The sequence below is a fragment of the Orbicella franksi genome, chromosome 3 (assembly GCF_964199315.1).
Source record: "Orbicella franksi chromosome 3, jaOrbFran1.1, whole genome shotgun sequence".
Lineage (NCBI taxonomy): Eukaryota > Metazoa > Cnidaria > Anthozoa > Scleractinia > Merulinidae > Orbicella > Orbicella franksi.
The window spans coordinates 21208515-21221664 of record NC_138147.1 but is presented as its reverse complement, the minus strand read 5'-3'; the positions used below and the strand labels follow the sequence as shown (position 1 = coordinate 21221664).

Below are 13150 nucleotides of genomic sequence, written 5' to 3'. Positions count from 1 at the left end.
CCCGATGTACAAAAAGGGCACCAACAAAACTAGGACAGAACAATAATACTGGAGCTTCTTTCAAATGACCCTCGTAGTAAAAACCAACAAGGCTGGACTCCAGAATTAAAGAAAAAGAAAAGAGGACCAGCACCAGTGCAAGATGTCGGGCTTGTAGCAGAATTAAAAATAAAGATGAACTAACCGGCAACGTTAAAGGGCTTTATGTCCCTTATGAACAGAATTTCGTTGCAGAAACAATGTTTTACTTTGTCCGAAACAACAACGCTTAAACAATATTCCGCATTGGACTAATTCAAAACCACCGGATAGAATCAGAGCGGACAGATCAATTAGTGAAGTCACAATAGCAGCTTTGAAAGATGATGGTTTGCCTTTGTAATACTGTAAACTGATTACAAATTTTAGGGATCGATGCGTTTGAACTTCGTAGGTTCGTTGTTTGTCTAGCTGAAGGGATGTGTTTGAATTTTGAGAGTTTGTTGTCTGGTTTGCTCCGTACTTCTTGCAAATAATAGTAAACTAAAATTTTAAAATTTATTATTCGCTAATTTTAAAGCTAATTGTTATTGTTATTGTTTTTGGAAAACTAGGAAAGAATAAAAGTTCAATTTTTCGGACCCGCGACGATTTTCTGGACCCGCGACAATTTACCCGCGACCCGCGACAATTTGTCCGCGACCCGCGACACGCGCCTATTAGATTATCTCGTAGCCTGCTTCCCAGACAGAAACTCGGTAGGTCCCAAGTCGTAAGCCCCAAACCCGTCTAAAATGAGCGTAATTTGCACCCAAATTGCACCAAAGACGCAAAGATAATCCTATGTTGAGGTGTGTGAAGTTTATTTGTACATTAATAGCTTTATTTTAGTACATTTAGGCCTAAAGTGAATTTTCCGCACAAATAAAGCGTTCGTTGTGTTACATTTAGTCACAACAGTCATGTACTGCTGCACGTGGGGTCCCTGTCTCGGTTAGCACCTGTTCGATCCCATGCATCCTCGGAGTCGTATTTCGGAAGTTGTCAGCCACGGTACAGCATAGTAGTTGAACGAGCAATATCGTTGGAGGATTTCTCTACAAAGTTGTTGCATAGGGCTACTTTTAATCCTACATGATACAAACCCAGATGACGTCCACGGAACGTACGAAAAAAGTAAGTTGAACCGACTGTAGGGTTTTTTGGGAGATCTTTGAAGACATACTTGTAGCTTAACCCTAGCTCAGGACAAGCTTAAGCTTCAGTTCTTTGAACTCAGTTTAACGGGCTTCATAATGATCAAGAAAGAGTGAATTCGACTTGGAGCGAATTGCTTTGTTTACAGGGCCGCTTGCATTCGAGTAATAAATGCTATGAGTTTTAGAGCTTTCTTGTTTTGTAAGCACGACGAGATTTTGTACGGTTTCATGTAAGTAGGTATTAAAAGATTAATCAAAGTGCTGTATGAGAAAACCCGTAGATTTCCCAGCGAATGATGATTGACATGGGCTAAACTTTGTATGAAATGAAATTACTCTGTTCATAAAAAAAATAAGTCCGCATTGTAGACGTGTGTGGCTTACGGGTTATTCTAGTTTAATATGAGTTACTTTATTGACTTCTGGCAATACTCGTTAAAGCAGATGCACTACATGAACTGCATTGCTCCAATGGATTTACACACACTTAGCCTGCGAGCAGTCACTTTGCGGACCCAGGCTTGAATTTTTATTTCTGTGAAGAGCTTGTAAGCACTCTTGATTGAGCCACTTTACCTTGTAAACTTCTCGTCACCTAATAGGTTGCCCAAAATGTTTTTCTTGTCGCCTGAAGAAGACTTTATGAGACTCAGCACTGCTAGATCAAGTGTGCAGTTGTTTGGACAACAAATTGCAATAGGCTGCGAATAAGATCAAAGCGACTCTGCTTGTAGGATAGCCATAAAAGAATTACAAACACACAACATGTAAGCCATTGGATGTGATTTGATTATGCAAAACAGCAAGGTGATGCATAACATCAAAAACCATGTTCTTATCAGTTCCAAACCTGAAATAAGGACATAGATCTTCTTTGCCAAAAAAGGTTTAAACAAGAAAATAAAAAGACCAGTGCCTAAAAAAATGAATAAAAAAAGCTGACGCATCCTGAAATTGCCCTCGGCCCACTAGACTGGAACGCGAGTGTTAACCATTGTAATATGAAAGAAACCTTGCTCCAAGGGGAAAATTACAAAGCACTTCAGCCTTATCTCAAATTGGTAAGCAAATATGCAACTAGCTAACAAATATGCGACATATCTTCTCACAATCTGCAAACGTCTTGGATGTCAACTTGTTTTTAGTGTGGCTAGTAAGCCACAGAAATACACAAATTTTATAATGACCAATTGATATAAGGTCTCACAAATTCTCTTCATTGATTGGTCATCGATTATCAATATTAATCAATTAATTGATATTTATTGGTTATCGATGGGGAAACTATAAGTCATATAAGATTTACACAGATGCCCTCCCCCTCGTGGGGAAGGGAGATTGCGTGACATGAAACAAGAGTTGAAAACTGGATGCTCTCGCAAGCTCTGCAAGTGTCTAAGTGTTTCAGGACCTCTCAGATTGAACCCAGTTCGTTGAAAAAAAACATAGGCCCAAATTTTTTGTCTGTGAAACGAGTAATCTGCGGTTATCAAAAGCTTTAGAGGCTTGTGAGATTGTGTTGTCCTTAGAGATTTTTGCGATGATTAAATCTCCTTTAAATAGACATAAGGTTTTTGTGAGAGCTGTTGTGTGACCTCGGATACGATAGCTCATCATACAAGTGTCAAAGTTGTTTTTGAACAGGGGGTAAAATTGTAATTCTTGCATTGGATTTTAGTTCGTGAAGTTCTTGCTACAGTGAATGACAAAAGTGTTGTGACACTATGCAGTAAAACTTGATTTTCGAGCATCTAGGAAACATTTCCCCCCTTCCCCCTTTCCCCTCCAAACAATGTTGATAACACATGGTAAACTGTTGGTAAACTGATAAAAACGTGCGTTCTGAACCCCAAAGTTACTTTTACATGCATAACATAGTGTCTCATTTTAATTTCTATTGGACAAAGTTTTTGCTTCCTTTTTCAGTTTAGCTTGGAATAACGATTATTTAATGCAGATAATGCAGTTTTTCCACCTGTAATCACAAGTAACCACGGGTTACCAAATGATGGTTAAAAGGATGCTCTTAATATTGATTTAGTCCATTCTTGGTTACCCCTGGTTGACCGTGGTTACCTGTTGATTTTCCTACACAGTGGTTGTTTGAATTACTCCAAGATAGGCTGCTTTGGGAGTACCACCGGTAGTTTGTAATTCAACAATTACTTTATTATTTTGTTCCTTTTACGGAGAGAAATAAGGTGGAGATGACCGACACCCTAAATTGGTGATGTCACTTGAGATAACATTTCCAAAAAAATTTATAATTTCCTTAAATTAACATACTTATGAGTAAGCTTGCCATACCTTTCCCATGAAAAGAATTCAAATACCGGAATAAAGCAATGGCAGACATTTCAATTAATTAAGTACTAATTTCTTTGGAACTGACAGCAACCCACACAGCAAAAATACAATATGAAAAGAAGTCATACCTCATATATATATATATTTTTTTTTTCGTGTAAAAGTGAGTTTCAAACTTCAGGAGACTTCTTTCGTTTTGCTCAATTTAATCAATTGATTCACTAAGGCATTGAAAATTGAAATGTGACCCAATATGTCTTTGCTTGAAGTATATCAGGTACTTTACTTAAACCATCCTCTCACTAACATAAACTCCACAGTTCAAACATTTTTGTCCACAAAAGGAATGTTTTTGATTGAGATTTTGCAAACACTGCGGTTGGTGGAATTTCATGTTCAAAAGCCCTTACTGAAAAAGTGATTTCAACTTTCATAGTCTCGCACCGCCAGCTGATAAATTTGCATAGAATGTAAACAACTGATTAATGCATGCCGGCCGATTTAGATAAACTGAACTACGTTAAAATGTTCCAGATGATTTTGTAATGAAGCCCACATTTGATTTAAAATATAAATTCACAAATTAAGAGCCACTCTCCCTAACCACCACATGAGGGGCGGCACAAGGTCAGAAAAATGAACCCCTCAATATTTTGCCCAGAGATGCTATGGTATGCTAAGAATCGTGATATAAGTTTTAGGTTCTAGAGTTTTTATGAAAAACTGTTGACAACCCGTGAAGCCGAAAAATCACAGAAATGAGGTCAAATTTCATGATCAGATAATCGAACTCGCGTGAAGGCGCATAGCAAATTATGGTTTTCCTTAGTTTATAATTTTATTTAGGAGGTATTGCTAAGCTGCTTTGATGATATTTTAGACTTACAATTATAATTCCGAATTCCTGGAGACCAAGTGAAGAGAACTGAAATTTCTAGACTCTGAAAATCAAAAATTCCACACTGTTTTCAAACATCTCAAAACATACTTGGTATTATGTAGAATTCTTTCAAAACTCAATTCTAGCAAGAACAAGAGCTGTTTTTGAATGTGATATAATTTTTTTCTTGGCAAAAGTTATTTCTGAGGCGAATGACCCCGTGCAAGTTGACCCAATTTGACCTTTCGAAAAGATTTTGTTTAATCAGGAAATGTAAATAAAAATAATTTGACTAGCCTTAGCTCGCTTTCTGAGCAAACCATTGAAAAACCTGCCATTTCCCATTAAAACTACCCAGTAAACCTGAGATAATACTTCGATGACAGCTTACCTTCCAAATGGGTGTTTGAAGGCAAATAATTTTGATGTTCTTCACTAACTTTCCTGTGTCTTGCTGCCATGCTCAGCCACTGGCCTTTTCATACAGCTACGACATTTTCTAATTTCACTTTTCTCTGGCTTGTGCAATATTTTTGTAGGACCTGGATCCATGTCTTGCATATAAAGCATCCTCTGGGTATCTATTGAGTTTTGTATTGAATGTTTCCAGTGAAAAGATGCAAGAAGTGAAGGAACTAATTGAACTGAAAAATAGACCCAGATCGATGTCACGCAATCTTTACATCTAAGTGATCACATGCCGCAAATACATCTACGTGGATATTTTTGTTTTGGTCTTGCTCATTTCATTTTCTTCCTTACTAGCATGCAATGTTTTGGTTTTGGTTTTTTAAACTTTTTTATTTGTAATCACAAGCCTATTTAAATTTACTTTTCCCATTTTCTAGTGACTGTGCAGCAAATTAGAAATCCTCTCTAGTTTTAGCTCCAAAAGTCAAATGCCTGGGCAGGTCCATTGCCAATAATTTCCTAAAGCTAGATAAAAGGGAATACATGTAGTAATATATATCTGAAAAAGGGCTAGTTACTGGTTGCAAAGCGAGTTTTTGTAATTTGTGTTAATTGTATTTACCAATTTGCCCATGGCAGGTGAACATGCAAATAGGTCCCCTTCGTGGCACATCTGACTTTTTAGGAATTATGTTCAACAAGATACCTTTTGATGCAGAAGTAGACGCACGCTTTTATATGATTTTCGAAAACTATCCCTTTGGAAACTGAAAATGATTTGCTTTTGGGTTTGCACAAGACATGTTTCTTTTTTGTACGAGCAAAGAGCACGCAAAACTGTTTTGAGAGTTGCCATCGAGAGAGATCTAAGTTTAAAACAGATAATTACCAAATGCTAATAGATCTGTGGCAAACGGTTTGTGTACCTCTAAAAAGTTCTAAATATGAAATTCTCATGGCGTTTGAGCTGTTATCTTTTAAAATCAAACTTTTCGATCGCTTGCCCGATAAGCGAAGCTAGCACGTGCAAGACTCCTAACTTTTTCTTAAATTCAGCAAACCTTATTGCGTCGACAAACTCCACTGGATTAAAATCTTTACAACTTTACAAAGATATGTGCAGGAAAATGAGTTTAGGTCTTTTGAAGTGTAATGTGTAACCTTGAGCACTCACTTTGTCAAAAAAAACACTTTGAAATGAAACATTTACAGTTTGGCATCTTGAGTAATTAGGATGCATCTGTTTACTTCTGCCGAAATTCCGAAATTGAGTGATTTGCTCTGCATCATCGGTTGAAAAATTGGAAGATGATTCAGCGGCTAGTTGGTGGCCAATGCGGTCAAGACCCTCAAAGCACTAAAGTCTAAGATTAAGATCCCTTGCTAACTTGTAACAAAGATATATGATGCCACAAAAGCTCTGTCATATATCATCTCACTAAGATGCTGCAATGGATTTATATAAGCTTGCGCTCTGTAGGAAATTTGTTTTCCGGCTTGCTCCCGCGCAATTTTGTTTTCAAAATCTCCCAGTTCCCCCCCGCCTCCCCCCGTTTAATAAAAAAATGGATTGGGCCATCCTTTACCCTAAATACATTTTGTTCTCACTTTAAATTCAAGGTTAGCACAAGGGTGGGGTAGGGGACTAGGGGGAGTGAATAGGGCATGGTTACGAACTCTTAGCTATTTTCCACTACCCACTGAGCTGAGCAATAGCTAAGTGCGCTAATGAGAAAAAACTGGAAGTTGTCCCGTTTTGACTTGAAAAAAAAAAACATTTTGAGCGAAAGCAATTGAGTGAATTACTGTATTAAATATTTGGAACAAAAGACATGAAAAAGTCTTGTGTATGTTTATATCATGATGGAAAATCTTAATTAAATTGTTGCAGTGGCCATGTAATGAACCGTTAAATGCATTACATGCAACATCAACATCAACAAGAAAAAGAAATTGTTTGCATAGGAAAACAGGGTTTTTCAATGGTTTGCTCAGAAAGCAAGCTAAGGCTAGTCGAATTGTTTACATTTCCTGGTTAAACAAAATCTCTTCGAAAGGTCAAATTGGGTCAACTTGCATGGGGCCGCTTGCCTCAGAAATAACTTTTGCCAAAAAAAAATTATATCGCGTTCAAAAACAGCTCTTGTACTTGCTAGAATTTAATTAAAAAAAAATTCTACATAATACCGAGTATGTTTTGAGCTGTTTGAAAACCGTATGGAATTTTTGATTTTCAAAGTCTAGAAATTTTGGTTCTTTTCGCTTGGTCCCCAGGAATTGGGAATTACAATTGTAAGTCTAAAATAGTAGCTTAGCAATACCTCCTAAATGAAATAATAAACTAAGGAAAGCCATAATTTGCTATGTGCCTTCACGCGAGTTCGATTATCTAATCATAAAATTTGACCTCATTTCTGTGATTTTTCGGCTTCACGGGTTGTTGACGGTTTTTCGTAATTTTTTCAAAAATGTAAAAACTCTAGAACCTAAGACTTATATCATGATTCTTAGCATACCATAGGTTATCTCTGGATGAAATATCAAGGGGTCTATTTTTCCAACCTTGTGCCACATTTTTTCAATCTCACTCAGTCCCTATAGAGAGTCGCTCTTAAGAGTAAAAGTATGTAGCGAAAACGATAATTTTTTCCTTAGAACATTGAAATATTACCTGACATCTCTGCTTACTGGTGCCATAAACTATTCAGTGAAACACACTGTCTAATTACTTACAGTCAGTGAAAAGTCAGGGAAAAGTAATGGATTTTTTTGTTCTGATGGGTGGCAACCCTGTGAAATATTTGGGGTCACTGATATCAACAATCTCATTTCCATAATAAAGATGGAAATAACATTTGCTGAAAACTGACATGTACAAATAGTGTAATGCATATGTATCAGTCTTAACCCTTTGAATGCCGAGGATGTATATCTAGTCCTGAAATACGAGACTCAGATACCAAGTATGTATATATACGTCCTTCATGGAGCATTGTTTTGTTTTCCCTGGTCATTTGTGTTCTTTTCCCATGGTCATTTAAAAGGGTCTGGGAAGTAGTTAAGAGTCTGCTGACCAAAGAATTCAAATATGAGCACTACATAATGGGTGTCTAGAAAATGAAGACCTAAGACCTAAGGCCTAAGACCCAAAAACGAAGACTTGTTTTTTTACAGGCCTATCAAACCAGAGACAGTCAAGCGGGGTCAACGCTTTTCTTCAGACAGCTACTGACGCGAAATTAATGGGGTCTTCATTTTGTAGGTAAGGCCGGCTCGAAGTACAAAACGAAGACCCTCACTTAAATGCTTTGTTTGTTGTCAGCTGACGTGGAATCAATGGGGTCTTTGGTTTGTAGACAAGACCGACTCAAACTACAAAACGAAGACCCTCGCTTAAACGCTTTGTTTGTTGTCATCTGACGTGAAATCAATGGAGTCTTCATTTTGTAAATAAGACTGGCTCGAACTACAAAATGAAGATCCTTGCTTAAATGCTTTGTTCATTGTCAGCTGACTCGAAATCAATTAATGGGCTCTTCGTTTTGTAGATGAGGCCAGCTCGAACTACAAAACGAAGACCCTCGCTTAAATGCTTTGTTTGTTGTCATCTGATGCGGAATCAATGGGGTTTTCGTTTTGTAGATGAGGCCAGCTCGAACTACAATACGAAGACCCTCACTTAAATGTTTTCTTCTTTGTCAGCTGACGTGAAATCAATGGGGTCTTCATTTTGTAGATAAGACCGGCTTGAACTACAAAACGAATACCCTTTTGTAAATGCTTTGTTCGTTGTCAGCTGACACGAAATGGGTTCTTGTATAATGAACAAAGCATTTAAGCGAGGGTCTTTGTTTTGTAGTTTGAACCGGTCTTATCTACAAAGCGAAGACCCCATTGATTTTGCGTCAGCTGACAACGAACAAAGCATTTAGGTAAGGGTCTTCATTTTGTAGTTTGAGCCGGTCTTATCTACAAAACGAAGACCCCATTGATTCCGCATCAGCTGACAATGAACAAAGCATTTAAGCGAGGGTCTTCGTTTTATAGTTCGAGCCAGCCTTATGTCCAAAACGAAGACCCCATTAATTTCGCGTCAGTTGGTGTCTGAACAAAAGCGTTGACCCGGCTTGACTGTCTCTGGTTTGATAGGCCTGTAAAAACACAAATCTTCGTTTTTGGGTCATAGGTCTTAGGTCTTTGTTTTGTAGACGCCCACTACATAATACCTAAATGGCCTTGTTGATTTTCAAGTACAAATCCAACATGGTGGCACGGCCATGTAGGATGAATGTAGACGAAGCTTTAGCAGAAATTTTCGTGGATACGGACTCTGATCTTAGCGATGAGAGTGGTCAAGAAAGTGAAGATGTTTCAGAGTACATTGGAAACAGTTCAGAGTCAGATGGTGAGGAAGAGAGCCAAAGTGTAGAAGAAGATGACCTGATCGATGCTAGCGACTGAAAGTGAAGAGGATTCTGTGGAAGCAAATAATGAAGGCCAAGGAAGAGGAAGAGGTCACCCTCGAGGTCCTGCAAGAGGTGGTCATGGTGCTGCTAGAGCCAGTCCTGTGAGCAGGGCAAGAGGTGGACAAAAATCCAATATGAGTGCCGGTTGCTGATGTTACACCTGGGTTGGCATTCAAAGGGTTAATGGGAAGAAAGGACTGCTGTAAGGGGAGGATAGAAGCAGCTACTATATCTGACATTTGTGACTGTACACAGGAAACCATACACTACCTCTTCTCCATTAAACGAATGAAAGCATTTATCATCTGTTTGTTATCCGTTTTTAATCTGTTTAAACGCTTCATGAAAACTGTTTCAAGCATTAGGGGAAGCGTTTAATGTTAGGATCAAACTGTTTGAACAGCTTTTGCAACCGTTCATAGATTTTTTGCATCTGTTAAAACGGAGAGAACTATCTGTTAAGAACATCTAAGCATCCGTTAAAACGGCAAAAGGAATCCGTTGAAGAAATCTAAGCATCGATTTAAACGGCAAAAGCAATCTGTGAAGAAATCTTTGAATCTGTTTTAACGGGAAGAATATCCTGTATCTGTTTAGAAAGTTTTGGAACTGTTTTAAAAAATGTTTCAAAGAACATTTTAAGCTTACTGTTAAAATGACCAAAGACAATGTTAACCAGAAGCTACAGAGTTTGGAAGACAGACAGAACAGAATGATAAAACAACTTGTCGAACTGAACAGAAAGCTGTGGTATGCATGTAAATAAATCAAGTTGGCATCTCATTCGTGAAAGCTCGATTTACAACTGTCTATGTCTTATGTTTTGTTGCAGGTCGAGTTATTAAAGTTAGCTTGCCTTAGTACATTTTTTTGTTTCTTTCTTTTATCCAAAACAAAAACATCAAAATGAAAACAGTGGTGGTGGATATTATGAGAACAAGAACAGCTGTGTTTGGGTCATGAGAATTCATGTAAAACTACGGTATGCGATGTGCAGCTTTGTTACAGTGTTAGAATTAAATTATACCAAACATACCTTTCCGGTAATCAGTCCCCTGCATTCTATTTTGTGTTGAATCGTACTGAGGTCATGGACAGTATATTTCTAGCTTGAAATTCACGTCAGTCATCATCTGAGGACTGACATTTTAGGCTATGAGCAAACTTCCCCCACCCCGTCCAGGAAAAGTTTTTTACTTGCATCACGTGTGAATTCATTGTATTGTGGCATGAGTGTGTTTATGCTCTTGAACAAGCTTGATTGTCTACCGTTTATAGTATTTTATTGATGGTAAATTGTGTTTCTTCAAAATAATTTGTGACTGGAGGTTGCTTTGTTTATATGGAATATTTGGTTGGAATTGTGTCTGGATTGGTATTGCATGTGATGATGACTTTGATGAAACAAACATAGACAGAATTGTGTTTTTGCTTTCTTGACAATTCGACATAGAGACAATTTCCAACCATAAGTAGTTATTTGCTTGCTTTGAATTATATCATCTATCCAGTTTAATGACAATTAATTACAATTGTTCTTATTGCTTTCACACATTTACAGTTTTGATATAATTATTTTGGCAATTTTGCTGACCACGTGCTAAGTCAGTGACCCTTTGATCCAAAAATTGACCGTTTGAAAAGTTTGGCTAACCATTGAAATGCTTGAAGTCATCCGTTTGACCACATGAGCTAACGTAACTATTTAAACACCTCAAGTCATCTGTTCGAAAATTTTTGCCAACCGTTTTAACGCTTCCAGTCATCCGTTGGAAAATTTCTGCTAACCATTCGAACGCTTTGCCAAGCCATGTGCCAAGATTCAGTAACTGTTAAAACATTTCTAGGAAATGTTTTAAGAAAGTTTTACAGGGCGGGCATTCTGTAAAATGCTGTTAATGGAGCATGATGCCCTGGTATGCTGTGACATTTTTTTTTTTTTTTTTTTTCTCTATTTTTCTTGTTACCTCCTCAATGGGGCTTTTCAGGAACAATTAATTAAATTACTAAGTTACTAATATCTACACAATCAAAATTAATCAAATTTAAGAAACATTTACAACATTACATTACATGACTTTTACGGCATTTGAGGTTAAAACATTGTAGCAGTTAGTACATGAACGCACCTTTGTATATATATATTATTGTATATATATTATGTAGTGTCTTTTCATTGGTTTGAGTCACAGGCTCTGTCTAGCTATAAAAGACCCTGTTCAGAGTCCAAAGTCATATATTCTTAGGTTTGCCTAAGCTACTGCTCACATTTTTTAGTGAATTTGTATTCAATTCCCTCCCTCCCTCCCTTGGGTGCCTTTGTTCTTGTGTTATATTCAATAAACTGGGGCCAACTCTCATGGCTTTGGTTCGGTTGAGTCTCCACGGCGACTTCCCCAAGCCTCGCTTTGTATTTGTTTACGTTCTCAGTTTTATGCTTTTCGACCTAGCTGCCAATACTCTTGTCTGATCCAGCACTGCAGGGGAGATAAGTGAGGCTTCATTGGTTGGCGTTTCATATACCTTTGCTCGTTGCTGGCTTTAGGTTTGAGCCGATTTTGCTCTACTCTAGTGCGTAGCCAACCTAAGCTTCAGCTCATAGTGCTTCTAGCTGCTGTCTATCATGGCATGTTGCTGTTTTGCAGCTCGTAGTGCCTTTAAATTGTCACGCTATGGCAAGTTGTCTGTCATGCCAACCACTGAGTGGTGTTCCCCCTAATAAGCCAAATGTGTGTGTGTTCTTAATTAATTAGGTCTTACAGTAAATACCAAGTTAGTTAAGCAGAACTGGGACATTAATGCTTTTAAAGGTGTTTACTATCCGTTTATTCCAGATAGGGCCTAGTGTACGTTTTCCTGTGTAAAGTCACATTTTGTAGGACTTTTAGTTTATGTGTTCTGGGGAACTATATTTTTACCAGGGAATAGTCACAGCCTGTGGCAGCCATGATAGGGTTTTTCACATGAAAAATGTGTCAATTATTAGTTTTGAGCTGTTAGTAAATTATTTCCTTGTAATTCCTTTACCTATTTGAGATCTGTGTTCTTTTCTAGGAACCCCTGGAAGAAGATGTTAACACTGAATTTAATATTTTAAGAGAAAGCACAGGTAAGAGAAGAGACTTGATGCTTGTAATAAATTTAAAATTTATTTTGAGCATCAGTCCCCTTGTTGCTGGACATAGCAACTAACAAAGCAATTTTCAAATTGCCCTATACAACATGTAGTGTATTGGAAACCCCTTACAAGACACCATATATTTAATATGCACTTCAATGAAATACTGGTCTTAATAAAAAACTGCACAAACCATGTTTGGCATCTCTCATTGACACTTACTATATTGGATCAAGCCACCATCTAGACCTCTTTGCATGCAGACCCTTGATGAATTGAGTAAAATAAATGTCATTAAGCTTTTTCTTTTACATTTAACACTGAGGGCATCTAGGGCTCATTATTCTGTTTATACTAGAGATTAGATGTACCTGTTGCTGAGTTATAATTTGTTCTGTTGTGTCTTTTTGTGATGAGTGTTTACCAAGAAAAGATTCAGAAGACAGCGGCTTCCTGCTCCAAGAGAAAGAAGCTCAATAAGAAGTCTAATAAAGTAGGTGCACATAACAATTTTGTTATAATTTAGCCATTCTTGTTTCCTTGTACTATAAAAGCAATGGCTGTGCATCAAAAGTTTGTTATCAAAAGAAACTGAGGTCAATGTCAACTGTTGCTGGCTATAGACAGAGCCTAATAAAATAGTCGAGTTCCTGTGGGCCGAAGGCACATGAGCAGAACGCTATAACTTAGAAAATTTGGTAACACATTGATCTAAAAAAATTTGGTTGTCACGTGACTGTCCATACGTCTGTATGTCCATACACCGTATGTCAAACCCCATACCTTGAAA

General features: G+C 37.6%; 1 protein-coding gene across 2 annotated transcripts in view; it reads left to right on the top strand.

Annotated features, from left to right (window-relative positions):
• Positions 1-405: 405 nt before the first annotated feature.
• LOC145482693 (oxysterol-binding protein 2-like) overlaps positions 406-13150 on the top strand; it is a 157658-nt gene continuing 144913 nt past the window's right edge. For both annotated transcript variants that reach the window (XM_081461332.1, XM_081461333.1), the window contains exons 1-3: positions 406-1155; positions 12297-12351; positions 12778-12853. In XM_081461332.1, coding sequence (XP_081317458.1) covers positions 1114-1155; positions 12297-12351; positions 12778-12853 — 173 coding nt within the window. In that variant the 5' untranslated portion in view covers positions 406-1113. The remainder of the gene's footprint in view (positions 1156-12296; positions 12352-12777; positions 12854-13150) is intronic.